Source organism: Rhinolophus sinicus, linkage group LG12 (assembly GCF_036562045.2).
Source record: "Rhinolophus sinicus isolate RSC01 linkage group LG12, ASM3656204v1, whole genome shotgun sequence".
Taxonomy (NCBI): Eukaryota; Metazoa; Chordata; class Mammalia; order Chiroptera; family Rhinolophidae; genus Rhinolophus; species Rhinolophus sinicus.
This window is the reverse complement of record NC_133761.1, coordinates 59,467,282-59,480,737: the sequence shown is the minus strand read 5'-3', so window position 1 is coordinate 59,480,737 and position 13,456 is coordinate 59,467,282. Positions and strand designations below refer to the sequence as shown.

The 13,456-nt window shown below is 37.1% G+C and overlaps 1 protein-coding gene across 1 annotated transcript in view; it reads left to right on the top strand.

Moving 5' to 3' along the window:
* The window catches only part of SPATA17 (spermatogenesis associated 17), a 125,140-nt gene that overhangs the window by 2,659 nt on the left and 109,025 nt on the right, over positions 1-13,456 (top strand). The window contains exons 2-3 of the mRNA XM_019739978.2: positions 7,196-7,285; positions 8,472-8,553. Coding sequence (XP_019595537.2) covers positions 7,196-7,285; positions 8,472-8,553 — 172 coding nt within the window. The remainder of the gene's footprint in view (positions 1-7,195; positions 7,286-8,471; positions 8,554-13,456) is intronic.

Here is a 13,456-nt window from a genome sequence, read left to right as displayed (position 1 = left end):
CCCAAGCCCCCTGGAAAGTTCTGGCACAGGAAGTGGGTGGGTATTCACGTTTTGACCTGCCTATGGAAGAGGCTGAATATTGTGTCTAGGATGTTACAGGGTGGAACAAAATAGTCTTCCGTTGTTATTTGACACATTATTGGCCTTAAAAAGAAAGTTCACTATTAATTCCTAGTTCCATTTCCATTCTTCTGAATTGTTGAGATTTTCTTGTGACTTATTGGTTATTGATACTATCCTATTTGTGAATAGAAGAGTTTGATACGTGTTCATTTAATTGCATTGTTCCTTTTCCCCATATCCTCTTTCAATGTTGTCTAGTTAATCTGTCAAATACTAATTGGAGTGACTTAAAATGTCCCTCTTCAGCGGAGTTTCTGTAGTGGTATCTTTTGGTGCTGTGTTGTTTAGATTATACATGTGTACGGGTGTGTCTCTTCATTGGCTATATATTGTTCTGTTTTTTTATGTGAAAAAATGTTTCACCTTTAAATTCTACTGGTAATAGTAATATCAGTCATCCTTTATTTGATACAAGTTAATCATATTCTACATATTTCTCTTTACAAACAGCACATTTTCTAGTTTAAAAAATCGAAACTGAGGGAGTTTGTGTTGATGAAAGAGATGGTAGAAGAGATGCAATCTCTTTGAATTGACTTAGCTGAAGGGGAAGCTGTATGTAGAGGAATATGGAGACAGTTGCTCAGGACGAGGGAGGAAGTTGTGCAGAGACCCCGTACAGACCAGGTATCTACCTGCCAAGTTTCCAGATCTCTCGCCATCTAAAATGGCGCATGGGGACAGAAGAGGAAGTAGAAGGAGAAACCATTGTTTTTGAATAACTGCTGTATGCTGAGAGAACTCTGTCAAATGCTTTCACAAACATTATTTTGAGATTCACAATAACCTTACGAGGTGATTTTAATTGTTTCCTGCTTTACAGCGGAGGACAATGAAATGTAGAAAGTGTAAATTACTTGTCAGCGATCTAGTGACGTTTGATCCATCTCAGTCCAAAGCTTATCCTTGGGGTAGACGGACTTTGAATCAAGTCTCTGCATGGAAATATAGTTGGCCCCTGAACAAGGTGGGGGTTGAGGGCAAGTCAAGAAGCCACATATTATTTTGACTCTAAAGTTGGCCCTTCGCATCCGTAGATCCCACCAACTGTGTGTGGAGAACAGCGTTTTCCTTTGGTGGCTGCTTCTGGAATCCATTATTCCCATAAACTTAGGCAGTATGTTTCTCACTCTAATATAGTCAACAGTTCCTGATTGCATTTTAGTCTAATAATTAGTTGGTCTCCTGTGCTTGAATGTGGACAATTGTCTGAGTCCCATTAACCTAAGCAAATGACAGCTTAGCTGGATATGAGTCCCTTGATTCTAATTAACTGCTGATTTTTCTGTTATTCACTGTACTCAGTTCTGACTAGTGAAACTTAGCAAGGCTTCCGTCGAGTGCACAGAGATGATTTGGGGGCATAAATTATGTTCTCTTCTTTCCTTTGTAATTAACAGGTATTATTTTTTTCAGCAGGTAATTTGAAGCTGTGTATGCATCCCTTCCACCCATTGTGTGCTCTGCCTCCCCATGCCGAAGTGCTCACTGACTTCCATTCCCTTTTCCTCACTTGTGGGCTCTGATTCCCTGTGCTGGCTGCCGGTCAGGTGGAACCTTTCCTTACCTTTCCTGCACACCCTGAAGCCAGGCCTTCTCTCCTTACTCTGACCTGGCATCCTCCCCGCAGGCTGCCCCCACGTGTGGAGGCCACCTTATCCCGCCCAGGCTCTTGCACCCACACTCCACACTGCAGCCTCTCCCCTCACGCCTGGTCTAGCACAGGTTCCTACTTTCCTGTCAACTGCCAGTTTCTTAGGACTTAATTGTTCCGGAAATGAAGTGAGAAGGAATTGGTAGAAAACGGAGTACTAAAGCATTTCAAAAGGACACTCTAAATCTGCAGGATACACCTCTTTTATGATCTACTTCTCATGTATTTGTAGCTCATTATTCATTGAGCTGTGAGATAATAATGATCAGGAGGCTGAGTGATGAAAACAAAACATGACTTCTTGCTTCTAAACTGTAGTCTTATTTCTTCTCATCAGCAGGCAGTTACTGACGTCTTATTAGGCACCCAGGTGACAATCAGAACACAAAGTACAGAGTAAGGATAGTTTCTGCCTTTGAGGAGCTTGGCACCCTTAAGACCTAATAATGAATGATTTGCAAAATAATAATAGTAATAATAATAATTTTGCGCATCAATATATCTTATAATACAGGACGGCCAATATTGGAATTTTATTCCTGGTACCTAAAATAGAAGTTATATGATAATGACAAAGGAAAAGTATTGGGCTTTTAATTGAGCATTTATTCACTAGCTAATACACATAGGTCGGAATAAACACAGCATGTTGATGTGTGAAAGGCATAGTTTTTGCATATTACTGGAAAGATACTTAACAACACATTTTTTCAGTGTCTGTTTATTGTCAGTTAATTTCTGGCCCGTAATGATACACATGACTGAAGTGTTATCCAGGGTTATAGTACTTACTTCTAGTTGATGATGAAGTGACTGGAAACTTCCAGCTTTTTCTGGATGTTTTATTACATTCCTGGTAATACTTTTGGTCTTTCATCATTAATAATTCATTTAGTATTCATTGTGATAATACTGATCATAATAAATTTATTTCAAATTCGTGTAGATGTCATATTTTATTCACTGCTATAGGATTTTCATTGTACTTTGGAACTAATTAATATACCATTAAAATAAAGTGTTACCCACATTTTTCATTTTAAACATAAAATGTCTAGCAGTTCATGACATACTGTATAAGTATTCAGCATCCCAGTGGTAACCCAAGTATCTGTAAATTTCATTTTTAAGCAGTTAAAAAAAGGGCAAGAGAAAAATGTGTATAGAAGTCAAATTTCAGCACAGAAGTTAAAACTTAGCAGTAAGTTAACTACTATTTTTTTTAATGTTTCACTTTATTCTGTGTAGTTCTTATTAGTGTCATGTAATATGTGTGCTTGTATTTTACAAATAATACATTATTATTTGTAACTCTGAAAAGAGGTAATTTAATTTTTCTCTTGAGTATGTTAGCGTTATTAGCAGGAAAGATTAGAAAACATAAACTCAAAACAGATAATTTGATTGCTTCTTTTCTGCATTTCTAACAATAATTATAAGTAAAGGGTAAATTCAAACTATACATTAGCTCAGAGCATCTGTATACCTTATTTTTTTTTTCCTCTTTTGCAAAGGTAGTCAGTTGTTGATTATTGCTGGGGAAGCAGATACACGTCTTTTCAGTAATTTAAATAGATTATATTAAAAAGGAAAATAAATCTACCCTATAGTAAATATTAATGGCAAAGAAGGGTTAAATAACCTTAAGAAACCGTTATATTCCATTATCATGAATTTCACTTCTCATCAGCATTATTGAACGAAATTCTTCTTCTTCACACTCTATCTTTGAATTGTCTACACTACTGGAAACTGTGTTGCGATATCTTTCCTATTTTTGCCATAAACGACATTTTGTATCCTGCACTATCACATCTTACTATTGGCTAGGATAAGATTTTAAAACAAAAATTAAAGATTCCCTCTAACCCTGCAACCCCTTGAAACATTGACTTTGCCTTCCTGACTTCTTCATAGCATTTGACACTGCTTAATCATGGTCTCCCTTTCTGACGCGCTTCCATTAGTGCCTGTCACACTGCAAAATACTCGTCTCTTGTAATGGGCATTCTTTTACATTTCATTCCCTAAAGACAACCACTTTTAATAACTTCCTTTGTGCAAAATAAGACTTTTGCTGTGTACACATTCATATATATATATATATATACAGTTAAATTTATTATTTATAAATATGGAAACATAATGCTGTACTTGTATCTATCTTTTTTCACATTACATCATGTTGTGTCTCTATGTCAAGGCATACTGATCCACTTAACTTTTTATAAGGACAAACTGGTATTTTATTTTATGGATGTACTACAGTGTATCTGTTTATTTAGGTTGTTCCTATTATTTTAACAGTACAGTAGATACATCATAAAAGAATAGATTTCTTGGGATAAAATTGCTGATTCTTGCCTTGAGAGTTCAGCATTTTTTTATGTAACATTTAAAATTAAAAATTGTTTATATATTTTTTTCTGTAAATTGCCTCTTTTGCTCTGCTTTACAATTGGGTTTAATTTTTTCAAAGGTGTTTTTTTTTTTTTCTTTTTCTTGCTTAACTATAGTGACTTTAGTACAAAGTCTTTGGTTTTTCCCTTTATGAGATTCTCAGTATATGAACACGACAGGTTTTAGAAATTTACTCGTGTCTATCCTGAAATTTGTGCTTTATCATTCCCATTATAGTTTTCACACAGGTGTGCATCCCTAATTAGCATTTCTAAAGTCTGCAAGTTTTCCATTTATATAAATGAAAATTTTCTATGTGTGTTCAAAGGCCAGACTGTTTCCATACCAGTAATATACATAAATCCACATTTCAATACATTCTCACCAATACCTGTCATAGTCAGGAATTTTTGTTCTGTGCTGTAGATGTTGGTGTCTTTTCACATCTTAGTCTCTTTAGATTATTTGATTATTTTAAGGAGATTGGTGTTATTTTAATGCTGCAAAATTATATTTGAAAATGGCCTACATGTACTCTCCCCATTCTATCTTTGACCCTTTTTTTCTTCTTCTTCCCTTTTACTTTCCTTCCTCTCCCGTTTTCATCCTTTCTCCTCTTTTAGAGGCAGTGATGATTCTTCTCCTTTAGAGGCCAGTCTCTAGAATCAGACTACCCAGGATCAAATCTCAGCTCTGATCTGTACGAATATGTAACCCCTGGGCACATTGCTATACCTCTGTCTGCCTCAAAGTTAAAAATGGGGATAATAATGATTTCCTGGATAGAGCTGTTGAAAGCATTATATATGAGTTAATTCATAGGTAGGCAAAATGCTAGAACAGTGCTTGGCGCATGTATTACTATTCTTTTTCTTTCCTTTAACAGGTTCTTTCAGGTATTCTCCTGTCTTTTACCTGTAACCACCCCAGAATTCGAGTTTTATTAAGAGTGTGGGGTCACCTGTTGGCTACCTGAACAACTTTGTCACCCTGAAATAGAGAGGGCTTTCTATGTTGTGAGTCAGTCTAGTGAGGGAAGCTTGGGGGTTGCCTCCTTGCAGGGATTCAATATGCCAGTAGGCATGCTGTTCCCCAGGGGAACAGCTCTGGTAAGACAAAGGCTGAGCGTTACTGCAGGAGTAACATTCATTTTCTCTCTGGAACCACTGGGAATGCTGCGTGGGACAAAACAGGCAAGACTACCGGCTTGCCTTTTGGATTTTAAAGCATAGTGGAGAGACCATCATTAAACACCCATGAGATATGATCGTGTTAAATAGCTGAAAACCTGTGAGGATGTGTACCAGAGAGGCCTAATGTCGTCCTCCCAGGGAAGGGCCCAGGGAGGGAAGGGCTTGACTGTTCTCACTCCCACCTGGAAGACATACCATGAGCCATAACAGGAGTTTATCTACGTCTCGGCTATCATTTGGTACATGCAGGGCAAGCATACAACTACAATGAAACGGTTTCTTCTTACTGTCTAGTGTGGTCTCCCATACTTAGTTATTTCTAGCAAATTTCGTTGTGTCATGTGGTAGTCTTATCACAGTGCCTTCTGTTATCAGGTAATGCAACTCGCTCTTTGTGTAGTTTTTAGTTTGTTCTACACATACACCACACCGTACTGCCTGCTGTGCGTTTTCTCCACAATTCCTTTTCGTATCCGGGTAACTGACGTGGCTGCATCAGCGTTGTTCCTCCCTTTGCTTTTTGAGTCCTTTTCAGTCAGGGTTTCTAGGTCACTCTCTTTCCTGCTTATCCAGAGCTATAATCCATCCACTTGTTTCTCCAACTACTTGTCACCCACAGCTTCATTGCTAATCCTGTTTTCTTTCAGCTGACTTCATGGTTATTGTCTAAGAATTGTGTTTTTCGAAGTGTTTTTATTTTCCATTCTGTTTCTGTGCTAATTAAAATAAATCGAATGAAGTCTGTATATTTAAACTATAATGACAACAATAAAAAAATAACCTCTCCAAGAAAGCACAACTCTGAGGGAGTTTTCTTTTAAAAATAAGAAATAAATGACTAGCCATTCTTTATTCATTCAGCAAACATAAAGTGCTATTTATGAGCCAGTGAGCATTCTAGGAGAGAAATTACCCTGTGGTCCACAGTAGTTTCCCTAAGCGATGTCACTTTATCAAATGGGGATGAGGAGGTAATGATGGGAAAATTTAGATGGAGCTCTGTCTTGATTAAACTTTTCATTGCTACCATGTTTCCCCGAAAATAAGACCTAGCCGCACAATCAGCGGTAATGCGTCTTTTGGAGCAAAAATTAATATAAGACCGGGTTTTATTTTACTGTAATATAAGACCCGGTCTTATATAGTATATAATATAGTATAATACAATATAATATAATACCGGGTCTTATATTAATTTTTGCTCCAAAAGATACATTAGAGCTGATTGTCCAGCTAGGTCTTATTTTTGGGGAAATGGTATAAGTTAGTAAATCTAATGGCTGAACTTTTTATCTCTTTATAAACCGTATGGCCCTGCCCTCAGCCTCATTTAACTGAAATGGACGTTCTGAGAATTCTATCTAGAATTGGCATTTTGTGATGGATTCATTTTACTTTAGAAGCAATTCATTTAACTGATGCATTGAGTGAAATATGCAAGCATTTTAATCTTGTACAATATGTGTAGTGGCATTTGAATAGTAAATTCAAATACTGTGTTTTTAAAATAATACAGAATAGCATATTGCTTTTTATTTCCTTATAAAAATCACTTGGAAATTAATTAGTTGCAAAATAGGTGATTATAAAAATTTTAAAAAGTAAAGCTGTTGAAAGCACATGCCCCCTCAGAGAAAGATTAATTTTAAAACATAGCTCATGATTTCTAAAATGCTTTATTTAGTATTTTAATTTCATTTGAAAGTGACATTTGAATTATTATTTTGGAAGAAATTAAAGATTAAGTTTAACCAGTTGATTTGCTTTAGAATTATATTAATGGCTAAGAAAAATACTTAAAAATTTTTTTGTTTTCTTTTTTAAGTGTTGTGGATGTATTTAGGAAAAAAGAATATGATGCAGCAGTTAAAATCCAGAGTTGGTTTCGAGGATGTCAAATTCGGGCATATATCAGGTATATTGTTTTTTACGTGGAAAATCCAGATATATCATAAAAATATACTGCTTAGAAAATGTAATTTATGCATCTAGTACTCATTTCAAATAATCTTTTATGTTACTTATAATGAAGTTAATAAATTGTGTGATATCCTTTTTCAAATATAAAACTCTTTTGATCATTGTTTCTTGCATATCAAAAACTAAATTACACTGGCGATGTATCTATTTTAAAAAATTCTCAGTATCATAAACATACTTGATTAAATGATTTTCTTCAGTTCCATAGGGTGTGACAAATGTCTGGATTTATATTTATAGCAATGATTCAATGACTGTTAAGAAAGAAAACAGACACACACACACACACACACACACACACACACACACAGAAACCATTCCAATCCTTTCAACATGTTGGTAGGTAAAGGTAAATGATATCAAAATGATGCCATTCCTATTACAAAGAGACTGAAGTTGACCCGTAACCGTTCCCACTTCTTCTTCAGTGCTCAGACGTTTCTTTAGTCTCCCTTCACTTCCGACAAAAATGTTTTCTGGGACAAGATGGAGAAAGAATAGGCCTCATCTGTACTACTTCAGAATGTCACCTGGGGATTGTACTGTGTACTCAGATGTCCTTTTATTAGCCTGTAGGAGCCAGACATGCAAATTAAAGTGTGAAGATGAGGTGTCTCCTTTGACCAAGACGCAAAGGGAACACGGCTGCAAAGAGAGTAGTTTTGAGTTCAGCAGACTAACATGACATTAGCTTGGACAGACTCGGTAGGACAAGGGAAAGATGAAAAAGGGATCTGTGTGTTGACCTCAAGAATTATTTCTAAGTGTTTACAGTGATTCACATCAATAGTACCTGGCTTATTTCTCAACACGTCACTCTGACCTGCCTTATGGTCTTAACATTGAAAAATATTTTAGACAGTATTGAAGAGTAACTGAAAATTTTAAAAATTGTTTAATGAGAAGCCCAAAAGAAATGCTGAATAGTTATCTATGCCTTTACTTCTAGGAATGAGGAATTTTATCCCAGAATGATAACTCTCTGTTCTTTACAAGTACACACATCCTTAGCTTTGAATTTGATTTCTTGAATTCTAGGAAGGTATATTCTAAGCAAAAAAAAATTAAGAAATATCTTTGTTTCAATGAAAGTGTACTAATAAGTATATTTTTTCACCCAGGTATTTACAGAGAATAGTAATAATTCTTCAAAAATGGTGGAGAGGTTACTCAGCAAGAAAACATTACCAACTAATTGTGAAGGTAAATATTATAAATATGTATATATATATATATGCATTAAAGTTATATAATATACTGTAACTTATTTACTTCAGTCATATTTATAGGTAGTTTTGAAGATATTTATGATATTTCTATAAGATCAAAATTGGATTTTTTTTTTTTAGTATAAGACCTCTTCTGTGAAGCCTTTTCTGATTTTTCCATGAAGAATTGATGATTCATTTCTTTATACCCAAACTATACCATATATTTTATTTTTGTTAAAATACATTTCATAGTGTACGTATTTACATGTACTTATTTCTTGATGATTTTCTTTACTTTCTAGATGGGAACTCTTTCAGTGTAGATACTGTAGCTCGTTCATTTTTGGGTCAGCAATATTTAGACTCTTCCCTAACTCATAGCACAGACAATAAACATCAGTTGAATTGAAGTGCCCCAAGTTAATTCTACAAAATAAAAAAATAAGGCAGTTTTTCTCTATGCTACTTACCATTCTCTGTTCTTGACTGTTGGATTACTTTGAAGACTCATGTTAAGAAATGTTGCTTACCACAACCATCTATATCCACCGATAGACTTGCAGAAGTATATGTCAGCTTTTACTCAGTTGAGCTCTAGGAAATTAAGAAAAAGGTAATATTCTTGAGACAAAATGTGAAGGCTTCTAATCAGTGGCCTGCTTCATTAATTTTCTGATCTGTTACTATTTTTCTCCTGTAATAGTTTAAATTTGTTCTTCATTTATCTTGATTGGTTGTGTTCAAGTGACATTAAAAGATGTAGAGAAGGAAAAGAAAAAAACAATAAGTAGATAACTAATCGATAAGAGGTCACCTTTCGCAAGAAAATTTTAAAACAGTAATAAAGTACAGGCACTGCTTGGAGGAAGAGCCTGATATTTTAGATTGAATGAAATCAACTAGAGAATTCAAACAATAGTGCTGGTATAAACTTTTATAAGTGTTGGCTCTCTCTTATAGCTCCGTTCTTATGAAGCAGATCTGATGTCCTCAACACATTTTTGTTATCTAAAGGTGGCCTTGCCCTGACATCATCACCTCCCTTACCATGACTTTCCCCAGTGTTTTATTACTCTTCCCCATATATTATGTCCATTTAATTATCTAAATCATTGATGAAAATGTTATTTAACACATTTAAGAGCTAAATCACTTAAATTCCTACAGATGACACTCTTTCAGTGATAACTTCTCTAAATAACGTGCTTTTCTTGAGTTCTGTTTCTATTTTAATACTTCATATTCTCAGTTCTTTAATGCATGCCACTTAAGATTTTAAAATTCCACCAAAATCAGTGAAAAGTTTATTCTTTTAATTCAACTAAACAATCCTGCTCTTAAATCTGTAACAGACTTAAAGTGCTTCTCATTAATCTTGTTCATTGTTAGGAAGGGAGTTTGCTTAAGTCCAAAGGTTTTTGGACTGACGCCTTCATTTTATGTCCAAGATTTCCTCCCAAAACGTACTTTTCTTTACTCTGAAACACTCAGATTGGTCAATATTGTGAACAATGCAGCGTGTCCCAGAGACTGCGTGGCACAAGTGATACAAAGATGAATAAGACAGGAGCTTGCCATAAAGTAATGCTGCAAACATGCTTGCAGAGAACTCGGGTTTAAGATAAAAATCCTCAGCCCTATAGAAGAGGGGCAAACATCAGACCAACAGGGCTCAAAGAGAGAGGTCACGTTTCTGGTTTTGAGGGTGGTGGTGAGCTCTGTGAGGTATTTCACGTTTGGCATTCGCTTTGAAGGGTCGCTGAGACGTGGGCAGACAAAAATTTGGAAAGAGGACCAGTGTGAGCAATAACATTAACGTATGAGTATATGTAGAGTAATAGATCCCACAGTCCAGCTGGGTGGAGTAGAGAACATGCAACTCAGTGGTGAGGGACAAGTTTATGGAAGCAGGTTGAGGCCAGGTCCCAAAGAGCCCCAGGCGTGTCTTCTCCTGGAAGGTGAGTGCTCTCCTTCCCCAGTTCTGAGGCTTTGCCCAGACCACGCCAGGATGCCCTCCATCTCCCCTGGCTACCTTGGTACCAGTAACTTGGTACCTTGGGCAGTCTTTTCTAACTACCCCAACAGGAGCTCTCCTGCACCGAGCAGCAGCCCGTGCTCAGCCAGCCTGGGCTACCCGTGACTTCCTCGGGCAATTACGTAATCTCTTAGCCTCAGTTTCCCTATCTATGAAGTGTCACGGTACCTTCCACCTGGGGTTGTGAGCTGAAAATGAGACGGTTATGCTCCATTAAAATAAATGGAAGGTATCGTTTCCAGGAGTGATATTAAAAGTATTTGACAACCACATTAGCACAGGCACTGCTCAGTCAGAATGCACACTAGCCGTAAAGAACCTTAAATTGTGAGGATGGATTTTCCAGATCTAGAACACTAATCTTTTGCATCAGGGACATTTCGTGTCACTCACAACTAATTTTTAAGTTTTTAAATAATTACAGAGTTACAGAAAATTTGCAAAAATATAGTACAAAGAGCTCTCATATATTCTCCACTCAGATTTCTTCACTTAGGTAAAGAAATCTGCTTTATCATAGCCTCCCTTCTCTCCCTGTCCACACCTTTTCATTTTTTCTCTCTATGTACATATCCTTATTTTGAATCACTTGACAAAGTTAAGTTGCACAAGTGATGCCCCCTTACCTCTAAATTTATCTGTGGGTATTTTCTACATAACCGTATTAAAATTATCAGAATCAGGAAATTGACGTCTGTACAATACTGTTATCTATCTATAGACTGTATTCATATTTCCCTGATTGTCTCAATAATGACATTTACAGTGAAAACATCTTTTCCAGAGTACAAACCAGGACCTCACATGCTGAGTCCCTTTAGTCACCTTTACTGTGCTTAGTATGTCTTTGTTTTTCATGACCTTGATATTTTTGAAGAGTATAGACTAATTATTTTTCAGATTATTGCTCAGTTTTGGTTTAGTGATGTTTCTCCATTATTACATTGAGGTTATGCATTTTTATGAGAAACACATTTCAGTACCTAATATTAGGGACCGATTGATGGCATTTGGCTCAGCAAGTTTGGGGAGTAGCAAAAGGTTGGCAAAGACTTGAATGTGACTTTTATAAACTAATTTCCTACATTTATAAAGGAAGTTTTTGTTTTTACATTCACTATTCCAGCAATAGCTTGTCAGTAGAAAGTGCAGGTGTCATCTTCATTTTGTAGATAGAGACATGGAGGCCCGGGGAGATTAAATGATGTGCCTGAGATTCTCAGCTCCTGATCCGTGTGGATCCATATGCTAAATACTTGCTAAAAATGTCCTCTGGGTGTCCCTCAGGTACCCCAGATCTGCTCCTCCTTTTGTGTTCCTGTATCCAGGTAGATGCTACAACCATTTAACTCAGAAATCCAAGCCTGAGAGTCAGTCATCCTAGGCTCCCCATCACCGCCTTCTGCCCACCACCTCTGTCTCCTATTAGTCATCAAGTCTGTCCCATTTTCCCTCCTGACAGTCACTTGATTCCAATCTCAGCTCCATCACTTCACTCCCATGCCTACAGACCTCCTTGCCCCAGCACATAGCGTAAAGCTCACACTCTTGATCCTGGCTTGTCAGGTTTTCCATAGCCTCATGCTTGCTTCCTATGTTACCTCACTTCTTGTTACACCTGTAGAAATATACTTAGGACACGTTAAACCATTTGCCAGTGCCACCATAAAGAATGGCCTGTGGGATTTTTGCAAATGCTGTTTGCCTGGAATGCCCTTCTTCACTCCAACCCGCCTCCCATTGGTCTGAATTCCTACTTATCACTCAACACTTTACTGAAAGATGAACCTTCTCGATTGCGTGAGGCTGAGTGTAGAAAGAATGCTGGGAGATAGCAGATATGTTGGGAAGAGGCCTGTCTTCCCAATGCTTTTGTACCACCGTGGTACATTTGTTTATTTACACCCCTCATTTGACTGGGAGCTCCTGAATGGCAGGGACTGTTCTATTTATTATATGTCAAATGTATCACAGTGAATGTCTCAGAAAGACTGCAGAAATTTTTGCTAACTTGATAAATGAATGATGTAAGTTGAAAGACTTGCTCTGGTCAACACGGCTGGCAACTAGTAGAGATACATGCCAAAATTATTCACTGCCCCTGTTCTCATAAAAGAATGATTTATCTCCAACCCATTCATTTTGGGTTTGGCCACGTATTGTGAGCAAAGGGGGTATTTGCCTCAGCCAAGATGAAGCTTGAAAAGGCTTTCCCTCTCTTGCTTTCTTGGACTGCTCCTTTAGGCTCGGGGCTAAGATGGAGAGACAGGTGGAGCTCAGCTCCAGGGAACCTTAGCCTACAAGCACTGTGGGTGAGAAATAAACTTTCTGTTTTGTAAGCTACTAAGATAGCTGCATTTTTATCCCAACAAAGCTGATTAGTGGTTACAATGATAAGGAAAGCATGGCTGTTTATAAGAGACATTCTGAATGGTGCACTCAGTGACGCTTACAGAAAGATGTTTTGAGCTCTTGGAGTGTGTGATGATGTTAGCACACCTCCATGTGGTGGTATCTTGTAAGGAGATTTTGCTCTCAGCAGAGTGTGGGCAACTCAACAAATGCTCATGAAAATGAACTATTGAATGGGAGCTTAGATTAAGAGTCCTAGCTGGAGATAAAGGTTTTAGTGGCAGCACTAAAAGATGACAGCGTTTTCCACCTGATGGAAAACGTATGGGAACAGTAGAGCCGAGGACCAAGAACTGGGGCTTGTGGAATGCATTAGGTAGGATTTAGGCAGAGGAAAGGGAATTAGAAGTAGATGGTAAATAGAAAAGCAGAGACATAATATCACAGGAAGCAGAGGAGGAAACTGAGAAAATGAAGTTGTCCACAGCCTCAGATGTGACAAAGGTCA